General features: G+C 49.7%; 2 protein-coding genes across 3 annotated transcripts in view; both read right to left on the reverse strand.

Moving 5' to 3' along the window:
- Positions 1-7,967: 7,967 nt before the first annotated feature.
- On the reverse strand, positions 7,968-14,589 carry OCSTAMP (osteoclast stimulatory transmembrane protein). The gene is made up of 3 exons (XM_010835051.1): positions 14,473-14,589; positions 10,606-11,611; positions 7,968-8,815 (listed from the first exon to the last, which is right to left on the reverse strand). The coding sequence occupies exons 1-3, from the start codon at positions 14,514-14,516 to the stop codon at positions 8,450-8,452; spliced, it is 1,416 nt and encodes a 471-aa protein (XP_010833353.1). The 5' UTR covers positions 14,517-14,589; the 3' UTR covers positions 7,968-8,449.
- A 6,035-nt stretch (positions 14,590-20,624) lies between these two features.
- SLC13A3 (solute carrier family 13 (sodium-dependent dicarboxylate transporter), member 3) overlaps positions 20,625-24,642 on the reverse strand; it is an 86,162-nt gene continuing 82,144 nt past the window's right edge. For both annotated transcript variants that reach the window (XM_010835053.1, XM_010835052.1), the window contains 2 exons: positions 23,517-23,654; positions 20,625-22,287 (listed from right to left, as the gene is read on the reverse strand). In XM_010835053.1, coding sequence (XP_010833355.1) covers positions 22,133-22,287; positions 23,517-23,654 — 293 coding nt within the window. In that variant the 3' untranslated portion in view covers positions 20,625-22,132. The remainder of the gene's footprint in view (positions 22,288-23,516; positions 23,655-24,642) is intronic.

The raw sequence follows: 24,642 nt of genomic DNA on the forward strand, positions 1-24,642 counted from the left end.
TCCTCTCGCTCCTGTTTATTGCTGCATGAAGAACCTCTGATCTGAGACCTGAGCACAGGTAGGTGGTCTTGGTGTTTCACAGACTGCTCCCACCCTCCTTGGCTTCCTTCAGATCAACAGGGAAGAGACAAGAGCCCCTGAGAGCTGATGCTGCAGAGTCGCCCAGTCCTTGACCCGAGATTGGAACCCAGTACTTGAACTCATGTCTAGGATCACCTTGGCATTTCCAGGTGGGCACGGAGAAGGCAATGGCACCCCACTCCAGTACTCTTGCCTGGAAAATCCCATGGACGGAGGAGCCTGGTGGGCTGCAGCCCGTGGGGTCGCAAAGAGTCGGACACGACTGAGTGACTTCACTTTCACTTTTCACTTTCATGCATTGGAGAAGGAAATGGCAACCCACTCCAGTGTTCTTGCCTGGAGAATCCCAGGGATGGGGGAGCCTGGTGGGCTGCCGTCTATGGGGTCGCACAGAGTTGGACATGACTGAAGCGATTTAGCAGCAGCAGTAGTGAGGTAGAGCAGCAGAGTCGTTGGCCTTACCTGGTACCTTTTCCTCCCGGCGCTAATCCCGAGGATGGTCCTGGGGCAGCCAGCAGAGGGCGTCGGCTGCTGCCAGCTTTCCAAGTCCCTGGACCATTCAGCATCTCCGGCTGGAGACCCCAGGGCTCTCTCCACCACCTCAGTCAAGGGAAATTAGCACTGCCTCCCCCATCTGACTTGCTTTGAAGTCAGGGTAGGAGAAAGGTCAACATTCACATTTGTGACTCTGGGAAAAATCACATAATCCTCTCTGAACCTCAGGCTTCTCATCTGTAGACTGAGGATGACAATGGTCCCTTTGCTCATGTCACAGGGCTCTTGGGATAGAAGACAGAAAGAGGTTCCATCCCTGTGTTTTCCAGTCTCTAGGCCAAAGAGGAAGGGGCTCCTGAGGTAAAGTGTGGGAGTGTCAGGAGGGCTGGAACTGGCCTTCACTCTGCTCCATCCTTTTGGGCTGGGCACCCAGCAGGGAGCCCGGTGGGTGTCCTGAAAGGAGCTGAGCCTCAGACAAGTGATCTGACAACCTCCTCCTCATCATTTCTGTCCTTCAGAAACATCAAACTTGTCCCCACTTCACGGCCTTTGCACTTGCAGCTTTTCCTGTCTGGAATGTCCTTTCCCTTTCTCTTTGCAGGTCTGGCTCCTGCTTATCCTTCAGGCCTCAACTCAAAAGCTATCTCCTTAGAGAGGCTCTCCCTGGCCACCCCATCTAAGATTGCTCACCACCGTCTTTGTGACCCGAGTCTCCAGGTGAAATTATCATGCTAATTTATTTCCTTGTTTGTTGCCAGTCTCTCATCTAGGATGTAAGTTCCATAAGGAGCTTCGTGCGTCCCTTTTACCACTGACCTCAGCACAGGGCTTAATGTACAGAGTTGTCCAATAAATATTTGTTGAGTAAATGGAAGAAATGTTGGGCATCTCAGGTGGTGCTAGTGGTAAAGAACTTGCTGGCCAGTGCAGGTGATGTAAATGATATGATTGTGATTTGATCCCTGGGTTGGGCAGATCCCCTGGAGGAGGGCAGGGCAACCCTCTCCAGTATTCTTGCCTGGAGGATCCCATGAACAGAGGAGCCTGGTGGGCTACAGTCCATAGGGTCACAAAGAGTCAGACAGGACAGAAGCAACTTATCACAGTACAGCACACAGCACATGAAATGTTGGTGAATTCCGTCTATTCAACTGGGCCAGACGCTTCTTTCCATGTGTGTCTCACATGGATAGGAGGAAAGTTCTGTTAGCCCCACTGAAAGAGAGGGAAAACGGCATACAGAGAGACAGTGATTTGTTCAGTGTCATGCAGCTACTAACTAAGTGGTTGAATCTGGACTCTGCTGTTTGTTAGATGTGTGACTTTGGGGAAAACAGTTAACCTCTCTGAATCTCAATTTCTTTGCCTCTAAAAAAAGTTAACAATACCATTGACCTCATACACTTCTGTGAGGTTTAATCCAGATGATGTACATGGGGTTTTTATAGAGTTTGGGGCACATCTGATGGCGTGCTGGAGCCAGCTCGTGAGAGCTAGTTGCAGTCATCTCTTCCTAAGTCCTCTTCGAGGAGGAGTATTTACACCATGGAAATCAGCAAACACTGTATATGAGGTTTTTTTTTTTTTTTTTTCTTAAAGAACCAGTTGTTAAGCATTTACTAGCAAACTCCCCACACATTGCAAGCACCCAGCAAATGGAGCTATTATTATCTGTAATGCACTCATTTTTATAGGGGCAAAAGTTCATGTAACACTTGGGAAATTTTAAAAAAATGTGTGGGTGAGTCACTGCCCACGCAAATGACAAGGCAGCTTTGTGAGAACGGATGTGATGGGGGCTGGCTGTTGTGGGAGACCAGTGTGCTTCTCGGGGATGAGGACAAACACCTTTGGGGAGTGGGTGGAAGAGTGGCTGGAGCATGGCCAGCTCAGTGCAATTGCTGACTCACAGCCGAAAAATACCCCAGAGCTGAGGGCGTGGGGGTGGAAGGGGCGGATGGCAGGATTTCTGTTCTCCATCCTTGTGAAAACCCAACCACCGGGATGTGCTTTTGCATGTCAGTTCCGTTAAAGGACGGATCAGAGGCGCTGGCTTGTAGCTCCACCTGTGTGTCCTCCTCCTGTAATGACATGTGACTGCAGGGAACCCGGCTCACTGGGCTCGCCTTGAGTCCTGGCATTCAGATAAACACTTTGGTAGCAACGTAGAGTGAAAGGGAAAGTAAGTTTATTTTTAGTGGCATTTCTGGAGAAAACCCCAAGGCGGGTAATACATCACAAAACCCCCTTTTCTCATCTCTGTGTCTCAGTATTTCATCCTCCAGGCAGCAACGTTATTAATATTTTCTCTTTCCCTCTTATTTCTAACCTGCCTGCCTCCCATCTCAAAAGTATCCATCTCTAGGGCAAATATGATACCCAATCCACTCTTCTTCCTAATATCCAATCAACCCTCCTTTTCAACCGGTTTTCAATTGGGTAAAACCTTAACCCGTAGCATTCAGTGGAGTAGAGGAGACCAGAATGGAATAGACAGACTGCGCTAGAATAGAACAGAATCAGACATGATTACATGGACTGGGACAGACTAGGACAGGATAGAGAACATCAAAGTGCATTGCACAAACTAAGACTAAACGTGGGGTCTTCCCTGGGGGTCCAGGTTTGATCCCTGGTCAGGAAACTAAGATCCCACGTGCTGGGGAGCCACCATGCCTACGTGGGGCAAGTATTGAGGCTGCACGCTCTGGAGCCTGCGAGAGATGAATGAATCCACGTGCCACAACCAAAGACCCCGAATAACACAAGGAAGATCCCACATGCCGCAAACTCAGGCCCGACACAGACAGACAAATGAATAAATAATTAAAAAACTGTTTTTCATTAAATTTTTATTTCAGTTTGTGTGTGTGTGTGTGCACATGTGCACGCGTGCATTCTCAGTTGCTTCAGTCATGTTCAACCCTTTGTGATCCCATGGACTGTAACCCGCCAGGCTCCTCTGTGCATGGGATTCTCCAGGCAAGAGTACTGGAGTGGGTTGCCATTCCCTTCTCCAGGGGATCTTCCCCATCCAGGGATCTGAACCCGGGTCTCCTGCATTGCAGGTGGTTTCTTTACCACTGAGCCACTGGGGAAGCCAGTGTGTGTGTGTGTGTGTGTGTGCGTGCGTGCATGCGTGTGTAGTTGCAAAGAAACAGGTATTTCCTGTGTGGGCTGAGGTCAAAAAAGTTTCAAAGTCATTATTTTGGCATGTCTTCTCGAAGTATAATTTTTCAGTCCTTGGAAAACTGAAATCTGTTCCCCAGCCTCCCTTGATTCAAGTGTGATTGGGGTTCTCTCCCTAGCGGTAAAGAACCCACCTGCCAATGCAGGAGATGTAAGAGACACGGGTTTGATCCTTGAGTCAGGAAGATCCTCTGGAGGAGGGCATAGCAACCCACTCCAGTATTCTTGCCTGGAGAATCCCACGGACAGAGGAGCCTGCTGGGTCAGAGTCCATGCGGTTGCACAGAATCAGACACTGCTCAGGCGATATAGCATACACGTGCAATTTTTGAAGTAAAAGTAGAGTTGCAGTTTCGTTGCTTCTATTTCTGTTGGTAAGCAGTGTCCTGAAAGCCCGATCACTGTGTACAGCCATGCAAGGTAGGGATGCTCAGCCCTTCACCTGGGGATGCATTATTCATGTGGCCCGTGCTATGGACAACTTGCCCTAGAGGTGCTCCTGTGGTAGCCCTGCTGGAGGTGCAGGGATCTCAGTATCAGGGGACTAGTATTTTGGGAGTTGAAAGGCCAAGCTTAGGCATCCATGTTTTTGAGGGGCAAGTCTCCCACATGCAGCCTGGCTCTGGTTACAGAGGCATCTTTCTCATCCGTGGACACAGCTAAGAGAGTGCATCCTGAGAGCCAGCAGTTTGAACTGTGCTTCCTGATTTCTTACCTTACTGATTATCCCAGGGCCAAGTTCCCTGATTAAGGCAGCCCTGGACCCCCATTCCTGGAAGTCCTTTCCTCTAGTACTTCCAACCTTTTGCAAGGACTCATTCCCTGTGTTAAATATCTCCTGGCTTAAAATATCTAAGGAATTTTCTTTAATCTGTAATCAAACCCTAACTGAGAGGGCACCCAGTTCAGGTCACATTAGTTCTTTTCAAATTAGATCAAATTAGTTTCGTATTTCTTCTTTTTTTTCCAAACTTCAAACTTTTAATTTTGTATTAGGGAATCAGTTCAATTCATGTCTGACTCTTTGCAACCCCACGGACTGCAGCACACCAGGCCTCCCTGTCCATCACCAACTCCCAGAGTACACTCAAACTCATGTCCATCGAGTTGGTAATGCCATCCAACCATCTCATCCTCTGTAGTCCCCTTCTCTTCCTGCCTTCACTCTTTCCATCAGGGTCTTTTCCAATGAGTCAGTTCTTCACATCAGGTGGCCAAAGTATTGGAGTTTCAGCCTCAGCATCAGTCCTTCCGATGAATATTCAGGACTGATTTCCTTTACGATTGACTGGTTTGATCTCCTTGCAGTCCAAGAAACACTCAAGAGTCTTCTCCAACACCACAGTTCAAAAACATCAATTCTTCAGTGCTCAGCTTTGTTTATGGTCCAACTCTCACATCCATACATGACTACTGGAAAAACCATAGCTTTGATGAGACAGACCTTTGTTCACAAAGTAATGTCTCTGTTTTTTAATATGCTGTCTAGGTTGGTCATAGTTTTTCTTTGAAGGAGCAAGCATCTTTTAATTTCATGGCTGCAGTCATCATCTGCAGTGATTTGGAGCCCAAGAAAATAAAGTCTGTCACTGTTTCCATTGTTTTTCCATCTATTTGCTATAAGGGGATGCCATGATCTTAGTTTTTGGAATGTTGAGTTTTAAGCCAGCTTTGAAGTCAGGCATATACATGTAACCACACCCAACTCCCATCCAGATTAGCACATAACATTGAATAGAGTTCCACGTTCTATACAATGGGTTCTGGTTGGTTATCCACTTTGAATACAGGAGTGTGTACGTGACCTTATCTACCCATTACTCAGATTGCACACAAAGGAAGACCTAGAAACTGACTCAGAAAACTTTTTTTCGATGTTTAGGAGTGATGATGAAAAGATTGCAAACTCCTATTTTGTTTTTTAAATTGCTATTGTTATAAACAACAACAAAAGACAACTCACGGCTTTATGATACTTAATCAGGATTTATGTGCCCCCCAGATCCACTCTAGCCAGAATTTGGAGGGGAGCAGAGGGCATCATGGGAGAGAGGAGTGCTTGGCCCTGGGGACCCCACAGCCCTGCTTTCTCCTACTCTGCCAGCTTGGGACCAGAGGCTGCCCACACTCCTTGGTTCACGGCTCCTTCCTCACAACAAAATCACCCAAACCTCTGCTCTGGTCATCATGTCCCCTCTTTTCGACTCTCTCCTTCCTTCTCCCTCTTATGAGGACATTGTGATGACATTGCCTTCCCCTGCACATGATATTTCAGGATAATCTCCCCATTTCAAGACCCTTGACAGTCACATCTGCAAAACCCCTTTGGCCATGTCAGGTAACATACTCACAAGTTTTGAGGATTAGGGCATGGACCGCTTTGGGGGGCGTTATTCTGTCTACCACATGCTTGGTCCTGAGGGAGCTGGCCTTGGCATGCAAAGCTGATGGCTGGAGTCTGAGGCGGTTCTCCCAAACATACTGGCTGTTCAAGTGGAAACACTTGGCTTGGGATGTGCTCTTACTGCTTAGCATCTTCCCCTTTGGCCACAAACTCAGCCTGCTTCCAGAGCCTGACCATCCCCTCCTGCAAGCCCCAGATCTTCAGGAAGGAGCTGAGACCAGAGAGAATGCAATTCTACCTCCTGGGACTTCCCTGGTGGTCCAGTGGCTAAGACTCCGAGCTCCCAAGGCGGGTGGCCCAGCTTCGATCGCTGCAGGGAACTAGCTCCCACATACCTCAACTAAAGATCCCGCATGCACCTAAGACCCAGTGCAGCCAAATAAGTGAATAAGCAAGTATTTTAAAACATTCTACCACCAGGTATCTGGCTGTTTAGGTAATCATTACTGAGCCCTTGCTCAGCTTCTGCTTGAGATGCTAGGAAAACTGTGGAAGACCAGACAGATAGCATGGAGTTTGCATGCTTGTGGGCATGTCATGAAACACACCAGCAAGTAAACAAACAAAGGAGAGAGCTAAATATACAAATGCATATGTAAGACAATAAAGGATATTGGTAGAGTTATGTATAAAGATGATGGAACAATTTGATATGAAAGATTAGGGGTCAGCAACCATTTTATTTAAAGAGCCAGATGATAAATATTTCAGATTTCCTACACCATGTCTGAACTACTCATATTTCCCATTATAGCAAAGGAAGTCAGAGACTACTTAAATAAGTGTATCAAAAGTCCAAGAAAACCTATTCATGGAAACAAGCCTGATCTGGCCCACAGATTGGAGCTTGCTGACTCCTGTGATAGAGGAGAACTCCTGTGATAGGTGGGATGGGACAGTTTTAGGTAGAATAGTCAGGGAAGGCTTCTCTGAGGAGGTGATATTTGAGCTAATGTCCCAGTGATGCAAAGAAGCCGGTCGTGTTTGAAGGAAAAGTGTTCCAGGATGTGGGAATAGCAAGAGCATCACCCTGAGGTGCAAGCCAGCCTCTGGGGAGCTTAAGCCCATACAAGCGAGGGCGAGCCTGACTCGGTTAAGAATTTGTAACCCAGGCAGGAAAGAGATCTCAAAGGGATAACTTAGGAGAGTTTAATGAAGACACAGAGAGGCGGGGACTTGGTGAAGGGAAGGATGGGGACGCCCCCACAGACCTGTACCTGGTAGACTGGTACCTCTGGGAACACCACAGGAACTGCAGCCACGGGACAGGGGTCACCCAGAGCGGGAACATGGGCCTCTGCCAGGAGGTCTCCCGGACTAACATCCTGACCTCTCTCCCCGCTCCCACGTTAGACCTCCTGCCAGCACATGCTGTTGGCTGAGCCCAACCAGAGGTCAGAGGTCAAGGGAATGACAGAATCACTAAAGGTCAGATGCCTGGGAAAGACAGCAGGTGAGAGAAGGGCAGAAAATAACCTAGAGGGAAAGACAGGGAGTACCAAGCCCACAGGGTAAGTAGTTGCGACGGTATTATAATTTCGATAGGGATGAAGTGGCCATGAACTACAATTACCCATCAATTTGAATTTCAGATAAACAACAAATATGGGTCTCATGTAAGTATCTTCAGGATGTACTTATACAAAACCTGTTTTGGTGTTTATCCAAAATTCAAATTGAACCAGGTATCCTGTACATTTATTTGCAAAACTTGGCAACCCTAGGTTGGAAACCCCCGAAGGAACTGGAAGGAAAGGAATAACAATCTAATTTAGAGTTTAATAAATACAATGTATTTATAAAACTGAGAAAATTTTAATGACTATAAATAAGTCCAGAGGATTCAGGAACATACAGATAAGTTTCAGGGGCATTTCAGACATAATCAGGGTGCAAAGTCTCCAACTACGGGGGACAGCAACCTGGACGGATGCCCCCTGACTTGCCCAGAGGAAGCTTGTCCACACTGTGCATTATCCTTTTCTGTTTATCCAGGCCTTTGCTGCCCACCGTCTCATTCCATCCTTACTACATTTCCATGTGCAAAGCAGGTCACATTAATTGTTGCTATGCAGTCCTTATTCAGTTTCAGAAACCAAGGCTCAGCGAGGGGAAGCAATCTACCCAAGGTTACACAGGGAGGCAGCAGAGGGCCCAAGGTTACAACTCAGGTCTGGGGGACGCCAAAGCTCTTTCCCCTCAGTCTCACTGCTCCGTGTCCTTCCAGGCGCCCAGCAGGTCTGTCTACCTGTGCTGAGCTCTAGCTGCCCGGCCTGGGGGTCAGGAGCAGGAGGAAGCGTCTTGCGGCTGCGCCGGCTGGCCTCGGTGCCTGTCATATCTTCGCTGGAGGCGGGCATGAAGGTGGCGGACCCTCTTGGCCTCCTGGGTCCTGAAGAAGGAGGCGGCGATGCTGTGCCGCAAGCGGCGGGCGTAGGTCTCCAGGAGGACCGTGGAGCAAGCCGCGAGCTGCAGGGCGCCTGCAGCCAGGGGCGCCGCTGTGTGCGGGCGCCGGGCGGGCAGCAGCGGGCAGCCTGGGGCAGTGAAGCGCAGCTCCCACTGGAAGGAGTTGTGGGCAGAGAGGTAGGGGTTCTCCAGAGGTGGCCGGTTGAAGAGGAAGGGGAGGAAGCCCAGGATGGTGTACGCAGCCTTCAGAAAGGAGGGAAAGGTCAAGTCAGCAGACACCCCGGCCATCCCCTCCTCCACAAACAGATGCTTCTGGGCTGGATGGGTCCAACTTTCCCTGCCCGCATGTCTGCAAAGTGGGCGCGGAAGTAACCCCTACTTCCTGAGCTTGAGGAGGGCCGAATGAGATCAGGAATCAGACACAGGCTTTTTGCTGAATGAAAAGCACCGGCCAAATGCTATTTTTTATTATTATTACTCTGCAGAGAATGCTTTAGAGAAAGCCAATTCATGCCTACAGGCATTTTTCTCTCCTCTGAGCCTTTAGTGAATACTTCAGACATTCTAATCCATCAAATAAACACAGTTGTATGAGGTTGATTCTATCAAGAGCCTCATTTAAAAGATGGGAACCTAAGGTCACATTGAGAGTTACATGCAGCCCATCGAGGGATCGGTCCCAGCTAGGGTGGGTCCCAATGTCCTGCTTCTATTAATACGTATGTGCATGCTCAGTCATGTCTGATTCTTTTGCGACCCTGTGGACTGTAGCCCACCAGAATCCTCTGTCCATGGAATTTTCCAGGCAAGAATACTGGAGTGGGTTGCTGTGCCCTCCTCCAGGGGATCTTCCCGACCCAGGGAACAAACTCACATCTCTTATGTTTCCTGCATTGGCAAGTGGGTTCTTTACCACGAGTGCCACCTGGGAAACCCATGCAGAATAAGTACTCAGTAAATATTAACTATGAATATTCTTAGCTCAGAGTCTGATACTTTGGCATGTTTTACACAATGGACTTCTGTGTGAGATCTTACCATTAAAAAGAAAAGGATTGTGGCCAAAGAAGGTTAAAAATCACAAAACTAGATGAGATAGTAAATTTTTCCAATAGTAAATAGATGGTATTTTATATATCACTATTAAAATAGTAAATATTTCAGGCTTGGCAGGTCATACAATCCCTCTTGCAGATACTCAACTTCGTAGAGCAGGCATAGACAATACATGTACATGGCTAATTTGAGTCCAATAAAACTCAATTTACAAACACAGCAAGCTGGCAGAATTGGCCTGTGGCTATTGTTGGTGGACTCCTGATCTTGACCATTGGTAAGGTCACCTCTAGTCTATTATCTATAGATGTGAGCTATTAATAATAGCCACTATTTATTAAACATCTCCTATGTGGCATGGAGCCTACTAGATACTTGCAGAGACCACCACTTTTTAAGGCTCATGGTAATCTTGTAGGGTGAGGAGGACTGATCCAGTTTGTACACATGAGAAAAATGAGGCTGGGACATGCTGTCACATGTGAGGAGTGACTCTGGGGGGCAAGTTATTGTGAATGTCTCTGGGTATCAGTATCCAGAGTGATAGGGGTAAAAACAGAACCCACTGCTTTAGTCTGTCCTGAGAATTAAACGCGTTCATCTGCCAAAGCCTCTGGATCTCATGCTTACCCAAGGACAAAGACCTGCGGGCAAGTAAAATTCCATTATGAGTCAAGGGTTTAACAAACCCTATCCTTTCCCTTAGGCTTCCCTGATGGCTCAGATGGTAAAGAGTCTGTGTGCAATGCAGGAGATGCAGGTTCAATCCCTGGGTCAGGAAGATCCCCTGGAGAAGGAAATGGCAACCCACTCCAGTATTCTTGCCTGGAGAATCCCATAGACAGAGGAGCCTGGGGGTGGGTGCTACAATCCACAGGGTCGCAAACAGTCCGACACGACTGAACGACTAAACAACAGCAGCAATCGTTTCCCTCAAGGAAATGACTCTGTTCAAACCTTCCGGTCACAACACTTACATTGTATTTGATGGTGAGCGTGACGGGCACAGCAGGCAGCTCCCGAGCCCAGTCCACGGCTGCCTGCGCCAGGAGGAAGGCCACGTAATCCATGGCCACCGTCACCGCCATGGCCATCAGGAGCAGGGTGAACAGCCCCAGCCTCACCAGACAACTCAGCAGTTCCGCCTGGGACAGCCTCGGCTGGGCTGCCCAGAGCAGCCAGGCTGGAGGGGAGGCCGTCAGGTGGGTGGCCCCGACCTCTGCCAGCCGCTGAGTCAGCTGCCGGGTGGCATAGATGTTATCAAACCGCAGGTCGGTCAGGTAGCGGTAGAGGTACCAGGCCGAGTCCAGCAGGAGGCCCAGCATAAAGAGCCCAGTGACCACCCTCTGGGTCCCCAGTGCTACCACCCGGGCCGAGGACTCCAGGCCAGAGAAGTCCTCCAGGACCTGCTGGGTGACCCTGAGCACGTGGAGCCGGAAGGCAGCAGCACTGTCGCCCTGGGCCTGGAGCGTCAGGCCTTGGCTGCCCGCCTGGCCGTCAGGGTTCAGGGCCTGGGATGCTGTCTGCAGCCAGTGAGTGGTGTTGAGCAGACTCTCCAAGGAGCCCTCCGTGACGCACCTCAGCACCTGCCCAGTGGCACGCAGGTTGGCCAGGATGTTGGGCACCACGGCGATGGTCAGGGTGGCGGTGCTCCAGGACAGGAGAAGCCGGCGGCCCTGCTCTGTGCCCAGCGTGGGCACACTGAGCGCAAACAGGCAGCGGGCGGGGGGCACCAGGACCAGCCCCAGGAAGGCCAGGAGGCCGCAGACAGTGGCCACCACGGCCGAGGGCCCGAGAGGATAAAGCAGCGAGGACGCCAGCCAGCAGTAGGTCAGACTCGCGGCAGCAAGAGCCAGGGAACCACACAGGAGGATCTGGGTCAGCAGCTGGCCACAACTGGCTGGGACGGGCTGGGAGTAGGTAATCCAGGTGGCCTGCAGCAGGGCAAGGGCCTTGCGGAGCCCCAGGTACCAATATCTCCACCTGCATAAAGGTAAGTCGGGGGAACCTCTATCAGGAGGGTTGGAGGGTTGCCTGTTTCCCCAGGGGTCCTTGTCTTAAAAACTCTTCAACTGTTAACAGGCTCCACCGCCTTAGCTACAGAGGTGGGCACACCTCCCAACTGGTGGGCCAATCAGAGTAACCCACCCCAAACCCACATGACCCAAGCTGAGCCAATCAGAGCCTTCCCCAGGACTATTCTCACTGAGTTATCAGGAAAAGAACCCAGATTACTGAGGATGTGTATCTGGGCTGTTTATGTCTTGTGAGGGCAACTGGTGCAGGGGAATGAAAGAGTCATGGGGAGAGAAGCACAGATAAAAGGGAAAATGCACAAGAGAGAAATAGGGAGAGAATCTGGGTGTGTTAGTCACTCAGTCGTGTCCAGTTCTTTGCAACCCCATGGAGTATATAGCCCCACCAGGCTCCTCTGTCTATGGAGTTCTCCAGGCAAGAATACTGAAGTGGGTAGCCATTCCCTTCTCCAGGGGATCTTCTTGACTCAGGGATCGAACCCAGGTCTCCCACATTGCAGGCAGATTCTTTACCATCTGAGCCATCAAGGGAGTCCCAGGGAGAGGTGCTATTTCACTTGATGTCATAGTTTTGGTCAGCTCACTGTGTGACCCCAGACATTCCTTCTTTATAGACTTCAGTGTCTCCTCTATAATTTAGAGGATGGGGAGAGTGGACCAGCTGATCTGAGGAAAATTTCTCCTCTATTATACTCTTATTTATTCATTTGACAAACATTTGTTAAGCAGTTACTATGTGCTACTCATTGGAGAAACAGGAATGAATAAAACAGAAGAGAATTTCTGACCTCATAGAGCTTCCTCTGAAGCGTGATAACAGAGGAATAGTAAGGAGAGCCGGGTTCTGGATACGTTTTGTTGGAAGAACCAACAGGACTGGCAGACTGATTGGCTGTGGGTGGGAGAGAAAGAACGGGGGAGTCAGCATGGCAGGGAGATCTGTGTCTGATCAGCTGAAAGCCCTGAGGTGATGTTTCCTGAGACGGGAAACCTGTAATTGAAACAGGCTTGAGTGGAGGGGGCAGAGGGGAAACTGAGACACTGATTCAGCCATTTGGCGGAACTGCCATGTGTGATTGAAAACACAGTCTGGAATTCAGAGGAGAGACCAGGCGGGAGATAGAAAGTTGGGAGTCATGGACTGATAGATGGTCTTTAAAGATGGGGAAGATGAAATTCTTTAAGACTGTGTGTAGCCAGGAAGGAGAGAGCGCCGAGGACAGACCCTCGTGCCACTCCAGAGTTCATGGGCTGGGAGGTGAGGAAGAGATGAGAGCAAAGAAGACTGAGAACCAGGTCAAGTGGGGCTTGGGAAGCCAAGTCAGTGAGTGTTTCAAGAAGAAGGGGGTGATCCAATGTGCCAAGTGCTGCTGGTTGGTCAAGAAAGATGAGGACTGAGCAATGACCATTGGATTTAGCACCTGGAGGTCACTGGTGATGTGGACAAGGGCAGCTTGAAGACTGGACCGAGAAGAACATGAGACATAAGTGCAGACGGCGGTTTCAGGTCATTTGTGCAGTAAAGGTGCTGAGAAATGCTATAGTAGCTGATGTGGGACCAAGTTCATTTAAGTTAGAGAAAGTCTAGCATGTTGGCAGATGGAGGATCCAATCAAGAGTGGAGACAGTGATGAAGGGGCAGATCCCTGGAGTAATATCCTTCAGTGGGTGGCAGGACATGGAAGCTAGGGCTGGTCTTAGAAAGGAGCAGGGGCCTTTCATCCTCAGTAGTAGGTAGGATGGCAGAGAACATGGGTACAGGTGATGATGAATGGACAGGCAAGGTGTAGGTGCATATGTATCAGCATCATCTGATCCACACAGAACAGAGCAATAGTTAAGTGTGTGACCTCCAGACTGCTTGGGTTCAAATCCCCACTTCACCGCTCACCATCTGTGTGACCTTGGATAAGTTTCTTAACTTCTACATGCCTTAGTTTTCTCATCTGTAAAATGGTACAACCTAAGTGGTACCTCACAGGGTCATTTTGTGTCTGGCACATAGCAAGTACCATGTCAGCCATGATCTATCATGAGAGCATCAATTTCACCAATATAGGGACTTGGTCTCTTTTGATCACTGATATACACCAAGTACCTAGAATAGTGTCTGGTGTATAGTGGGCGCTCCGTAAGTATTTGTAGACTGTTACATGTTTGTTTCTGTTTGTTCAGGGTAGCAGGAAGCCAGATCAGCATTGAGGGTGAGAATGCTGGAAGAGATGATGGAAGTTTGAAGATGGACAAGAAGGTGTAAAATATTTATCCAGGAGAGTCAGCGAGTAAATGGACTAGAGAAGTTATATACATGCTGGGCAGCGTTGAGGACCCACTTGAGGTTAGAGATGATGAATTACGGTCTTCCCAGCCCCCGATGGCATTTTAATTTGGGATTAAGCTTTCTATTGTATAATTCATATTCAGAACATGGTAGCTGTTAAAATGATAGCTAATAATTTAAATGATATTGGAACGGAAAACCGGTTCTAAGTCATATTGTGTACTACGGTGTGCATTGACTATTGTAAAGGATAAGGAATCAGCTGCCATTCACTGGGTGTTTACTCTGAGCCAAGCACGATGGCAAGCAGTAAGCATGCATTTTCTCATTCAGTTCTCATGACAGTCTCACAGACATTATTATTACTCCCATTTCACAGCTTAGAAAAGTGAGGCTCATGGAGGTGAAGATTTCCCGAGCTCACACTGCCAGGGAACGGCAGACCTTGAGACCTAGGCTCATACCCATCAGGCTCGTTGACTGTTTTCTTGGCTGTGGCCCCCAGTGTCCAAAGTCCCCAGACCTACCCGGTCCTGACGAGGTGTTCAAGCGTTCCCCCGGGGGGCCTCATGCTTCCTGAACAGCAGCAGATGTGGGCAGGCGGGCTCAGGCAGCGATGGCAGGTGGAGGGGAAGTGGGGGGGAATTGCGTCCTCCAGGACTTGGGAAACCCTGTCACTTCTGCTTTTCTGCCCTTAATCAAGTGCTCCTGAGGGCCTTGTCCCGCCCTGCCTGGGTCCACCTCCCAGGGGGTTGGGCAAGCTGCCTCATCCTCTTCTGGCCGGCAGGAGCTGGTGGAAGGTGTGGGAGGAGAGAAATGGTCTTTTACAAGCAACACTACTAAACCTGATATCAGGAAGGTAGAATTAGTCCCATTTCACAGAAGAGAAAACTGAGGCTCAGGGAAGCCATGCAGCTCTTTGGTGGTGGTGCTGGGGATAGATCTCAGCTCAGCTGCTCCTTTCCCTCCCACTGAACAGTATGTGCCCCCAGAGGAGCCTGGTCCCTAACTCTTAGAGGGTGGAAACCCACAGGAGACCACTGGACCTCTGCTACGACTCTTTCAACATCAGTGGCTCTGGACCCTCTCTCAGCTCCCTTCCTATCTTTATTCCAACGTGGACCTGGCTTTGAATCACAGCTCTGTCCCGCTGCCACCACCCTCCCCCCCAGCTGTGTGGCCTTGGGCAAGTGACCTCACCTCTCTGTCTCAGTTTCCTCCTCTTAAAAGAGAGTGCTTATAAGAACAGTTAGCATTTATTGAGCCCTTGCTAAGGGTGAGGCATACTCCTAAGTAGCTTCTATTCGTGCTCACAGAATTGCTTCTCCCAACAATGCTGTTATTTCCATTCTTCAGTTCAGAAAATTGATCCAGAGACTTAACTCTCTCAACCCAGCTGCTTAGCTAGTAATAGCTAGAGCCACAATTTATAGTCAGTAGTCTTGCTCCAGAATTTCCTGGTCAGCCCCTGGGCCCTACTGGTGGGGAGGGAAGAATTCACAAGATTCACATTGACCTTGGGATGCATCCAGCCCTGGCAAGAGCAGGCATTCAACATGAATTCCCTGTGTGTGGGCTCTACTGCAGTCACTGCCCTGCAGGTACACTTCCAGGCCTTTCTGAAAGCCAATCTCTCTCTGGAAAGTAGACACCCTTCCCCTGCCCCTCACCCAACCCAGGGTCTCTGTGCCCATCACTGCCAGCAGGACCATCTGCCTCTGGAGGCCTCTCCTGAGCCCCCAGTGCCCCACCCTGCAGGACAGACTGGTGCAGGGGGAACACCTAGGCGACATTCCAAACTCCCTGTCATTTCCCTTCTAAGGACATCGGCTGGGTCACTGCTCAGGCCTGAGGGAGGGCGTCCCACGGCTCAGATGAGGGAAGTGACATTCTCATAGTCACACAATTGGGATGAGACACCTGCAGCCCTCAGAGGGCATAACACCCTTCCTGGATCACAACCTAGGAAGCTGGGCCACTGTCAAGTCTGCCAAGAACTGGGGACCCAGAGTAGATCAAGAGCAGGAAATGCAGGCACCTGCCAGGTACGGAGCAGGGTGAGCCAGGTGGAACGAGTGGTGAGCTGCCACGTGGAGACCCTTCGAAAAGTGTAGCTTCTACTCTGCTCCCTGAACAGAGGGTTGAAGCCCCTTGAAAATGAGGCCCAACATTACCAGAGTGGCTAGTTTTTCCAAAGATGCCACTCATTCCCATTTTTATGTGACAGTCCCCCAACTTAAAAGCTAGCATTTTTTAAAAAATGAAAGACCATGTGCAGGCCAATCTTGGTAGGTCTGTGGGCCCGCATGAGGGCCACTGGATCACAGGCTCTGCAGGAAACCCCAGTGGACCGGTGCAGGGAGCTGTCTCTCTGTTTCTCTGCTGCAGGGGCCCTGGGCTGGAGGCTGTAGACCTGCCCTGAGATGCCAGCTGTGCCACTTAATGTGCTGTGTGACCTTGGGAAAGGCTCTGTCCCTCTCTGAACTCTAATATATTCTGCTATGAAGAAAATACTGGTTCCTACTTCTTAGGGTTGAGAATTCAATGTGATAATGTATGTACAGGGTCCAGTAAACAACATATAAACTTTCCAGGCCTGTTCCTTTCAACCTGGGCTAACAGCTTGGCCTGAGTGAGTCCCAGGCTTCTCATATCAGATTGTACAGGCCTCTGCGGTGCCCACTGGACCAGAGCCCTGGCCTGGGCCTCATCACAAAGGAAACTTCAGATCCTTGTGGTGGTTGGAAGGGAGAGTCTTGGGAAGACATCATCATTTGCTTAGTTCTCACACTGGTATCAAAGAGCTGATTGGTTAAAAACCATGTTGGTCATCTCTCCAGGGCCTCTAGTGGATGCATAAAATCTGGGAGGATGGGAGCAAAGGTAGGGAAGGGGCAGAAGATGTTTTTGGCTTTTTTTCAGCAAACATAGGCAGTCAATTCTGCCTATATAAGTGCTAGTCTGAGTTCGGAGAAGGCAATGGCACCCCACTCCAGTACTCTTGCCTGAAAAATCCCACGGACAGAGGAGCCTGGTAGGCTGCAGTCCACGGGGTCGCGAAGAGTCAGACACAACTGAGCGACTTCACTTTCACTTTTCACTTTCATGCATTGGAGAAGGAAATGGCAACCCACTCTAGTGTTCTTGCCTGGAGAATCACAGGGACGGGGGAATCTGGTGGGCTTCGGTCTATGGGGTCGCACAGAGTCAGACACAACTGAAGCAATTTAGCAGCAGCAGCAGCAGCAGTCTGAGTTCAGGCCCACAATATCCGGAAGGAGTCTCTGAATCATCAAAAATAGAATGAACTTTGTTGAGGGGAATTTCTGGGTAGAGGATTCAGAGCCATAAGACAGAACAGAAAGAGGAAGTGGTAAGTCTTCAGGTCTAGAATCATAATCAGAAGTCCGTAGAATATTAGAGTTATTGAGTTTTACAGCTTGCGGGTATAGTATGTTGCCACCATCCATCCCGTTGGCTTGAGAAGGTAGAGAGGTGGCTAGATTCTTATCAAGTTGGCCATGCTAGCCAAGAGAAATGATGTGAGTCACACACATAATTAAAAGATTTCTAATAGTCATACAAAACTGAAATTAATAAAATATTTTATTCAACCTATTACATCCAAAGTATTATCCTTTCAACATGCAGTCAATATAAAAATGTATCGAGGACCTGGATGAGATCCACCAAAGGATCCCCTTGTGTTCTGGCTTCTGTTGGTGTGATAGTAAATTTTATGTGTCGACTTGGTTGGGCCACAGTATCCAGATATTTGGTCAAATATTATTCCAGGTCTTTCTGTGAAAGTGTTTCCAGATGAGATTCTACATTTAAACCAATGGAGTTTGAATAGAGCAGATTGCTCTACCTTGTGTGGTGGGCCTCATCTAATCAGTTGAAGGCCTGCATAGAACAAAGGACTGACATCCCCTGACTCCCTTTAGACTCGAACTGCAACTCTTTCCATATATATGCATCTTGTTGGTTCTGGAGAGCCCCCACCAATGTAGCTGGGTTGGGGAGCCCCAGGAGAGCTGGGAGAGAAAGGGGAGGAGGGAGATCCAGGGTGGCTACCTCCCTATGGGGTCACCAAGGACTGGATATGCCCCTGGACTAAAGTTTCCAGCTCCAGGTCAGCATCTGTCCTTGAGCCCCAGGGCTGGAAGGTGCTTCTCCGTGGCTGGTCCTACCTGCCATCACCACCAGGGTCTGTGCTTTTTCTTGTGGTTTCCATAAGCAACCATCTGCTCACACCTTGCAACTAGACCTTCTACTAAAATCTCCTCATATGAGCTACTTTATGTGTTTACCATCTCTTTTTGAGACCCTGACTATGATGCCCATCTCTCAGATGGGGAAACCAAAGTCCAAACAGACAAGGATTTGCTTAAGGTCATACAGATGATATGGGTGGAGCCAGGTGTCCAGTGCAGTTCACTGAACTCCGACTCAATGATTTTTATTCCCCTCCCTTCCTTTTCCCATCAGGGTTTCCATTCCTCTGCCCACATGACTCTGCTCTTCCATTTGATGTACATGCTGAAATCTGTCCATTTCCTCTCTATCACTCCACATTTCCTCACTTCCACCTGTGGCCATGTTTCCCCAGTGTGAAATAACCCCCCATTCTCCAGTGATGGCCTCCAGCTCCTTGGTACCTCAAACAACACTGGCACAAATATCCTCCTATATTATCTCTTCAGGGATCCAGGGGTGATTTTGCTGGGATATAAGCCCAAGAATCAGATGGGCCACAGGGAATGCCGATGGTGGATCTTCCTGATTACTGCCATGGTGCTTGCCAGGATGACAATGATAGTCCGCTGTCTTGCCAACAGAACATGAGGGTTTCTGTGTCTTCCCATTTCACCATCACTCACTGTCTACTTCTCTAGTTTTTGCTAGTCTGATGGATGCATTGTTGAGTCTTGGTTTAACTCGCACATATCTGATTACAAGCGATTTGAGCATCTCTTTAGAAACCTGCTGGCCACTTTCACATCCTTTTTCAGAACGGCCTATTTGTATCTTTCACTCAGTTTTCTCTTGAGTGCCATGATGGAAGGCTTCCAAAGTTGGTGGCCAGCCATCTTCTCTCCTGTTTGTGGGTGACATGCCTCCCATCAAGGAGCGAAGTTATTTCCCTCCCATTGAACCAGGCTAACCCTGTGACCTGCTTTGACCAATGTTTGTGTATGTGTTAGTCGCTCAGTCGTGTCCGACTCTTTGCGACCCCATGGACTGTAGCCCACCAGGCTCCTTTGTCCGTGGGATTCTCCAAGCAAGAATACTGGAGTGGGTTGCCATTTCCTTCTCCAAAAAGGCTGATGGAAGTGTGTAAAATCAAGATGATAACTGTACTTAGCAGCACAGTCACAATACCCTGTGACCTGCTTTGGCCAGTAGAATGCATTAAAATTGATGTTTTGGACTCCCAAGCCCAGGCCTTAAGGGGCCCTGTGGCTTCTGCTTTTGCCTTCTGAGAAGTCCGCTGTCATGTACAGCAGCCCAGGCTGAGCCCCTGAGAAGCCACATGACCCTTGGGGTGTCCAAGCCACCATGGGCATTCCAGCTCCAGCAAAACCCCCAGATGAGCGGCCCCACCCTCACCATGTACAGCAGAGATAAAACCATACCTGCTGAACTCTGACTAAATGCAGGAATGTGTTGCATTTTTCGGCCCTGAACTTTGGGCTGATTTGTTATGTAACCACTGGTAAGCAATGTTTTTGTCTCTTTTGACTTCTGGGTATTTCTTGTGTGTTACAGATGAGTTACTGGTGTATTTCTAATTACTCTGTATCACCCTTGCCATCCCCCTTCCTCCAACAGTAGGGTGAGCATATGGCTGACTCCTGCTGGCCTTGGTCCAGTGCTGCCTCCTCCGAGAAGCCCTCCCTGACCACCCCAGCTAACAGAGCCTCAGAGTAGGTTTGTCACACCGGCCAGTTCATTTTCTTCTTAGCCCATGTTATGACCCAGAGTCGCCTTATTTGTTTACCTGTCTACAGCCTGTCTCCTGGGATAAGTTCTATGTGGCTAGGGACAGTGAACCAGCATAAAATAGGTTCTAAATAAATACTGTTGGATGAATACATGGAAGAATAAATGAATAAAGAAATAAGCCAAATAAACCCTGGGTCAAAGAGCAAGATGGTTTTGTCATAATTTCTAGCATAGATTTATTTATCAAATATTTACTGAGCACCTACTATGTGCCAGAAACTGCTCTAAGTATTGGACGTACAGCACCGAACAAAAGAAAGGTTGCATTCTCATAGGTTTATATTCTAGAGGGTGAGAAAATTAATAAAAAAGAAAATAATACAGCATCCTGACTAAATACTAAGAAAACTATAGCAGGGCAAGGGGTTAAAAAGTAACGGTGTGATATTTAGACCCAATGGTGAAGGAAGCCTCTCTGGGGAGGTGACATTTGAGCAGGGACCTGAATAAAATGAAGAAACAGGCATATATTTGGGAGCAAAGTGTTCTAGGCAACAGGGAGAGCATGCGCAAAGGCCCCGAGGCAGGAGAGCTGGAGTGTGTGGCTGGAGTGGAGTGGAGAAGGGAGAGCAGTAAGGACATGAGGTCAATTCTGTGACACCCCAAGTTCCAGAATGTGGGGTTTGCAGCTTTTTTATGGCTATCAAGGCAAATGATTTCCAGGCTCAGGGTTGATTAACATTCTTTATTTTACAGCATTTTTCAATCAGAAGTATTTGAAATCACTATTCATCTGGTGATAAGCCCCTTGGGTTTCTCTGTGAATGAACTTCTCCCCTACCCCTTCCTATGGGAGGGCACCCCCCAATCCCAGTGGGCTGTAACTGTGACTAAATCCTGAAGGACGCCCCTACAGGAAGGACGGGAGCCTCCTCTCCCTCCTCCCTGCCGCTCCCAGGGAAAGGCCCATGACTCACACGTACTGTTCCAAGAGCAAGTGCAGTCCCCAGGGTGCGGCTCCCCAGCCGGGCTGCTCAGGGGAACCGCATCCCCCGGAGGCGTAGGAAGGGGGGCCGTGAGCTTTCTGGGCTGACTGCATCCAAATTGTGCTGTTCCTAGGGGGTGGGGGTACCTAGATGCTCCCGCTTGAAACATGGAAGGAGCACATCCCTCAGGATGGGCCCCACCAGCCCCCGGCTCAGGGGACATTATTCTTATTTGTAGAAGAGGATTACGGGGTTTCCCTGCCTAAGACACTGGATGTTTTACAAGGCCTTGATTTCTCTTTTGACTTTTCTCTCTCCCCTGGAAAACGTGGCCCTTGCTAATCACACATGCTTACCACCTGGGATGGGGGCAGGGAGGCAAAGAGCAGCTCTGGGAACAAGAAGAAGCCAGCAGCCAGGAAGGCCCGTGTGGGAGGCGCCTGGCTGGAGGAGCCATGGGCCACCTGTTAGTGGCACACGGCCCACACTTGGCCTGACCCTGGAACTGTGGCCACACTGATTCAGACTAATCAGGAAAATCCGAAAAAGCTTGGGTAGAAAGGTCTAGAACTCGCCCTTGGGTGCTTGGGAGCCCAGAGAAACAGCAAAGAGGCTCTGCTCAGTCTCCATGTCCTCAGGATGTCATCTGTCTCTCCCTCGCTGTCTCCAGGGACTGAAAATAACCCTGGCTTCTAGGTATCAGCAGAGCCGATATTCAAACAACTGGTTCAGAAACGGCCCTCACCAAGCAGAGCACACACCAGCTGGGAACAGCTGGAACAGCTGGACGGGGACACGACAGCCCCAGCCTCTGGAAGGAAGGTGACCCCTAAAGGCAGGATGCTGTCTCTGGATGAACCTCGCGTCATCAATGAGGGATGCTAGTGGTGTCTCCTGCCCCAGCTGTTCAAGACAAACACCATTCCAGATTGGCTTACTGTTGCTGAAACTGGGCTTTCTTGCATCCTAACCACAGATCAACTCAGAGATAAAGGAGCTTGTTTCTCAGGCAGCAGAACTGGGAGGAAGTGGCTCCCTGAACTGTGTGGGAAACGAGAAGGTATCCTAGATAACGAGACTGTGGACCCGAGTGGACCACTGGAAGTCACCCTTGCTTGCTGTGTACTGGATCACAGAGAAGAATTGCTTGATCAGCCTGTGGGGTCCCAGCAGCAGAGGATGGTGAAACCCCTGGGAGGGCCCAGCCCAAAGAGAGTTCCTGAGAGGGGCTCAGAGGGTCCTATATGTGCCGTTAGCCAAGCTGGATGGCAGTGCTGTGACGTTGGCTAAGTGGAGGTCGGCCCACTCTGGGAAGGTGCCCAGCTGGAAGATGGTCTGTGCCCAAGTATTCATGGCCAAGCTGAGCAGCAGGACGCCCATCAGGTTCATCAGGAGTCCCGTCCGCACCTGCAAGGGAGCCCAGAGTGAGGCAGGGTTCTACTCGAGGCCCATTATACAGATGGGGAAACTGAGAGTCAGAAAGTCTTTCACGCCAGATGGCACACCTGGGGAGAGGTGGAGGGGGAGCGCAAACCCAGGACGGTTGATACCCAAGACGCTTCCATCTTTACACACCTAGGCTGACCCTCGAGGAGCTGATAACGTCCCATTTCGATCAGTGGTTTCTAGGAGCCAGGCCTTGTGCCATGCAGTTGTCACAGAGCTATGTCATTTACCCTGAAAGCAACCCTTTTAGGGTTGTTCTTATTATTATTCCCATTTTATAGAAGGGGAAAATGAGGCTCAGAGCAGTTGGCTCACCCAGCATCACACAACTTGAAAACAACCTGCTTTGATCGTTAAACATCCCCCCTGCTTTGCATTTCCTGTCTCCTTGGAGGCAGGTGTGTGTCTCCCCTACCCGGCACCACCTCCGCGCCTGGAACACGGACGTGCTCAGCACACTTGTACAGTGAATGAACCGGCGAATGAATGAATGTCTGTCTCCCCGGGTCCCTGCTGCCTCTCTGCTCTGTCTTCCTGCCGCTCACTCTTGTTTTCTCTCCCTTTGTCCTGCTGGGGTCTCCATCCCTGGAGACCCTACATCAGCTAAGAACTAGTCGGGCAGATCCCTCTTCTCTATAGAACCAGTTTAGGGTCTGCAGCCCCTGAACTGCTCGGTGCGATCATCCGAGGCGGCCAGTGGAGGGGGAAGGGCAGTAGGAAGCAGGCGGAGGAAGAGGCTCAGCTTGGAGGAGAGCCTTGCTAAAAGCTGGGATCCCCCACCACCGTCCTCGGCTTCTGTCTCCTCTCCAGGTGACCGGGCACTGACGTGCACCCCTATGTCTCTGGTGTGGTCCGCTGCTCCATCTCCCCTAGAGATGCTGCCCGGCCCAGAGCGCTTGGCCAAACAAGTCAGAAGACAAGGTGGGGGGCAGAGAGAGGGGAAGGCCCTCATCTCCAAGGCAAACTTTGGAAAGCAGTGGCCAAGTCAGCGCTTCCTGAAATCACCTAAGCAGTCATCCCAGAGTGTTTGCTAGTCGGGGGCTGGGCCCTCCCAGGGGTTTGCTGGTCCCACTCAGAATGACCTGTTCAGGAATTGGGGGGAGGGGAGAGTGGGAGTCCTGCCCCGGTTCCTTGCCCGCCCCTGGTCCGCCCACTCCTCGGGGCCTCTGCTGGAATACGCCTGCACTCACCATATCTTTGACCAGCAAGTGTCCAGAGGCGAAGGCGATTGAGTTGGGGGGCGTTGAGACTGGGAGCATGAAGGCGTAGGAGCAGCCGACGGTACCGGGGATCATCAAGTACAGGGGGTGCACCCGCAGACGGATGGCCTGGACCCGGCAGTCAGGGGCGAGACCGAAACAGAGAAAGAGAGAAACCACACGCGAGGTGGAGACAGGAGGAAAGCGAGGGACACGGCGACAGATGGAGAGACGGGAAAGAGCCAGAGATGTCCGGAGAGAGATGTGCAGAGTGACAGAGAACAAGAGGAACAAGCGAGAAGATGAATTTAAAGACACACGGACAGAAATGCAGCCAGAAATACAGACACACAGGCCGAAGGAGAGACACACAGACAAGAAGAGAACCATAGAGAGGGAGACAAGAGAGAAGGTTCCTAGGTTAGCAATGTTCCTAGGTTAGCAACGTTCCAAGGTCACGTGTGGGTTTATCAGGGAGGGCAGGCAGGGAAAATTATTCTAGAACACTGCCTCTCCAACTTGAGTGCATATCAAAGTCACCTGGAGGTCTGGTGGCCCCATCTCTCTCAGAGTTGCTGAGTCAGCATGTGTGGGGTTTGTTGCGGCGGGGGGCGGGTGGCGGGGGTGGTAGCGGCAAGAATTTGCATTTCTGACAAGATCCCAGATGATGCTGATGCTGCTGGTCCACATTTTGAGAATTTTGAAAATGTGCTGGGACCACATATTGAGAATCACATTTCTAAAACCTCATGCCCTCTGCCTGGTCCTTCTCAAACGGTCCAAACAAGTAGGTAGAGAGCAGGGATGCTGCTAAACATCCTACAATGCAGAGCTTCACATAACAGAATTCTCCGGCCCCAAATGTCCGTAGTGCTGAGAAACTCTGCTTTAAAGGGAAGCTAGAGCTTTGCCTACCATTAGAATTCCTGGTATCCTTATCTGTCTACTCAGATTTTCTACTTCTTCTTAGTCCATATTTGGTCATTTCTGTTTTCCTAGAAAACTCTTATGTTACCACGGGTTGCTTTTCCCAAAGGAGGCCCTCTGGTGTGCTTTGAAAATATTTACTGTTTATGCATTTCTTAGAGAAAAAAAAAAAGACAGTATTAAAAAAATC

The sequence above is a fragment of the Bison bison genome, unplaced genomic scaffold, assembly GCF_000754665.1.
Source record: "Bison bison bison isolate TAMUID 2011002044 unplaced genomic scaffold, Bison_UMD1.0 scf7180017864038, whole genome shotgun sequence".
Classification (NCBI taxonomy): domain Eukaryota; kingdom Metazoa; phylum Chordata; class Mammalia; order Artiodactyla; family Bovidae; genus Bison; species Bison bison.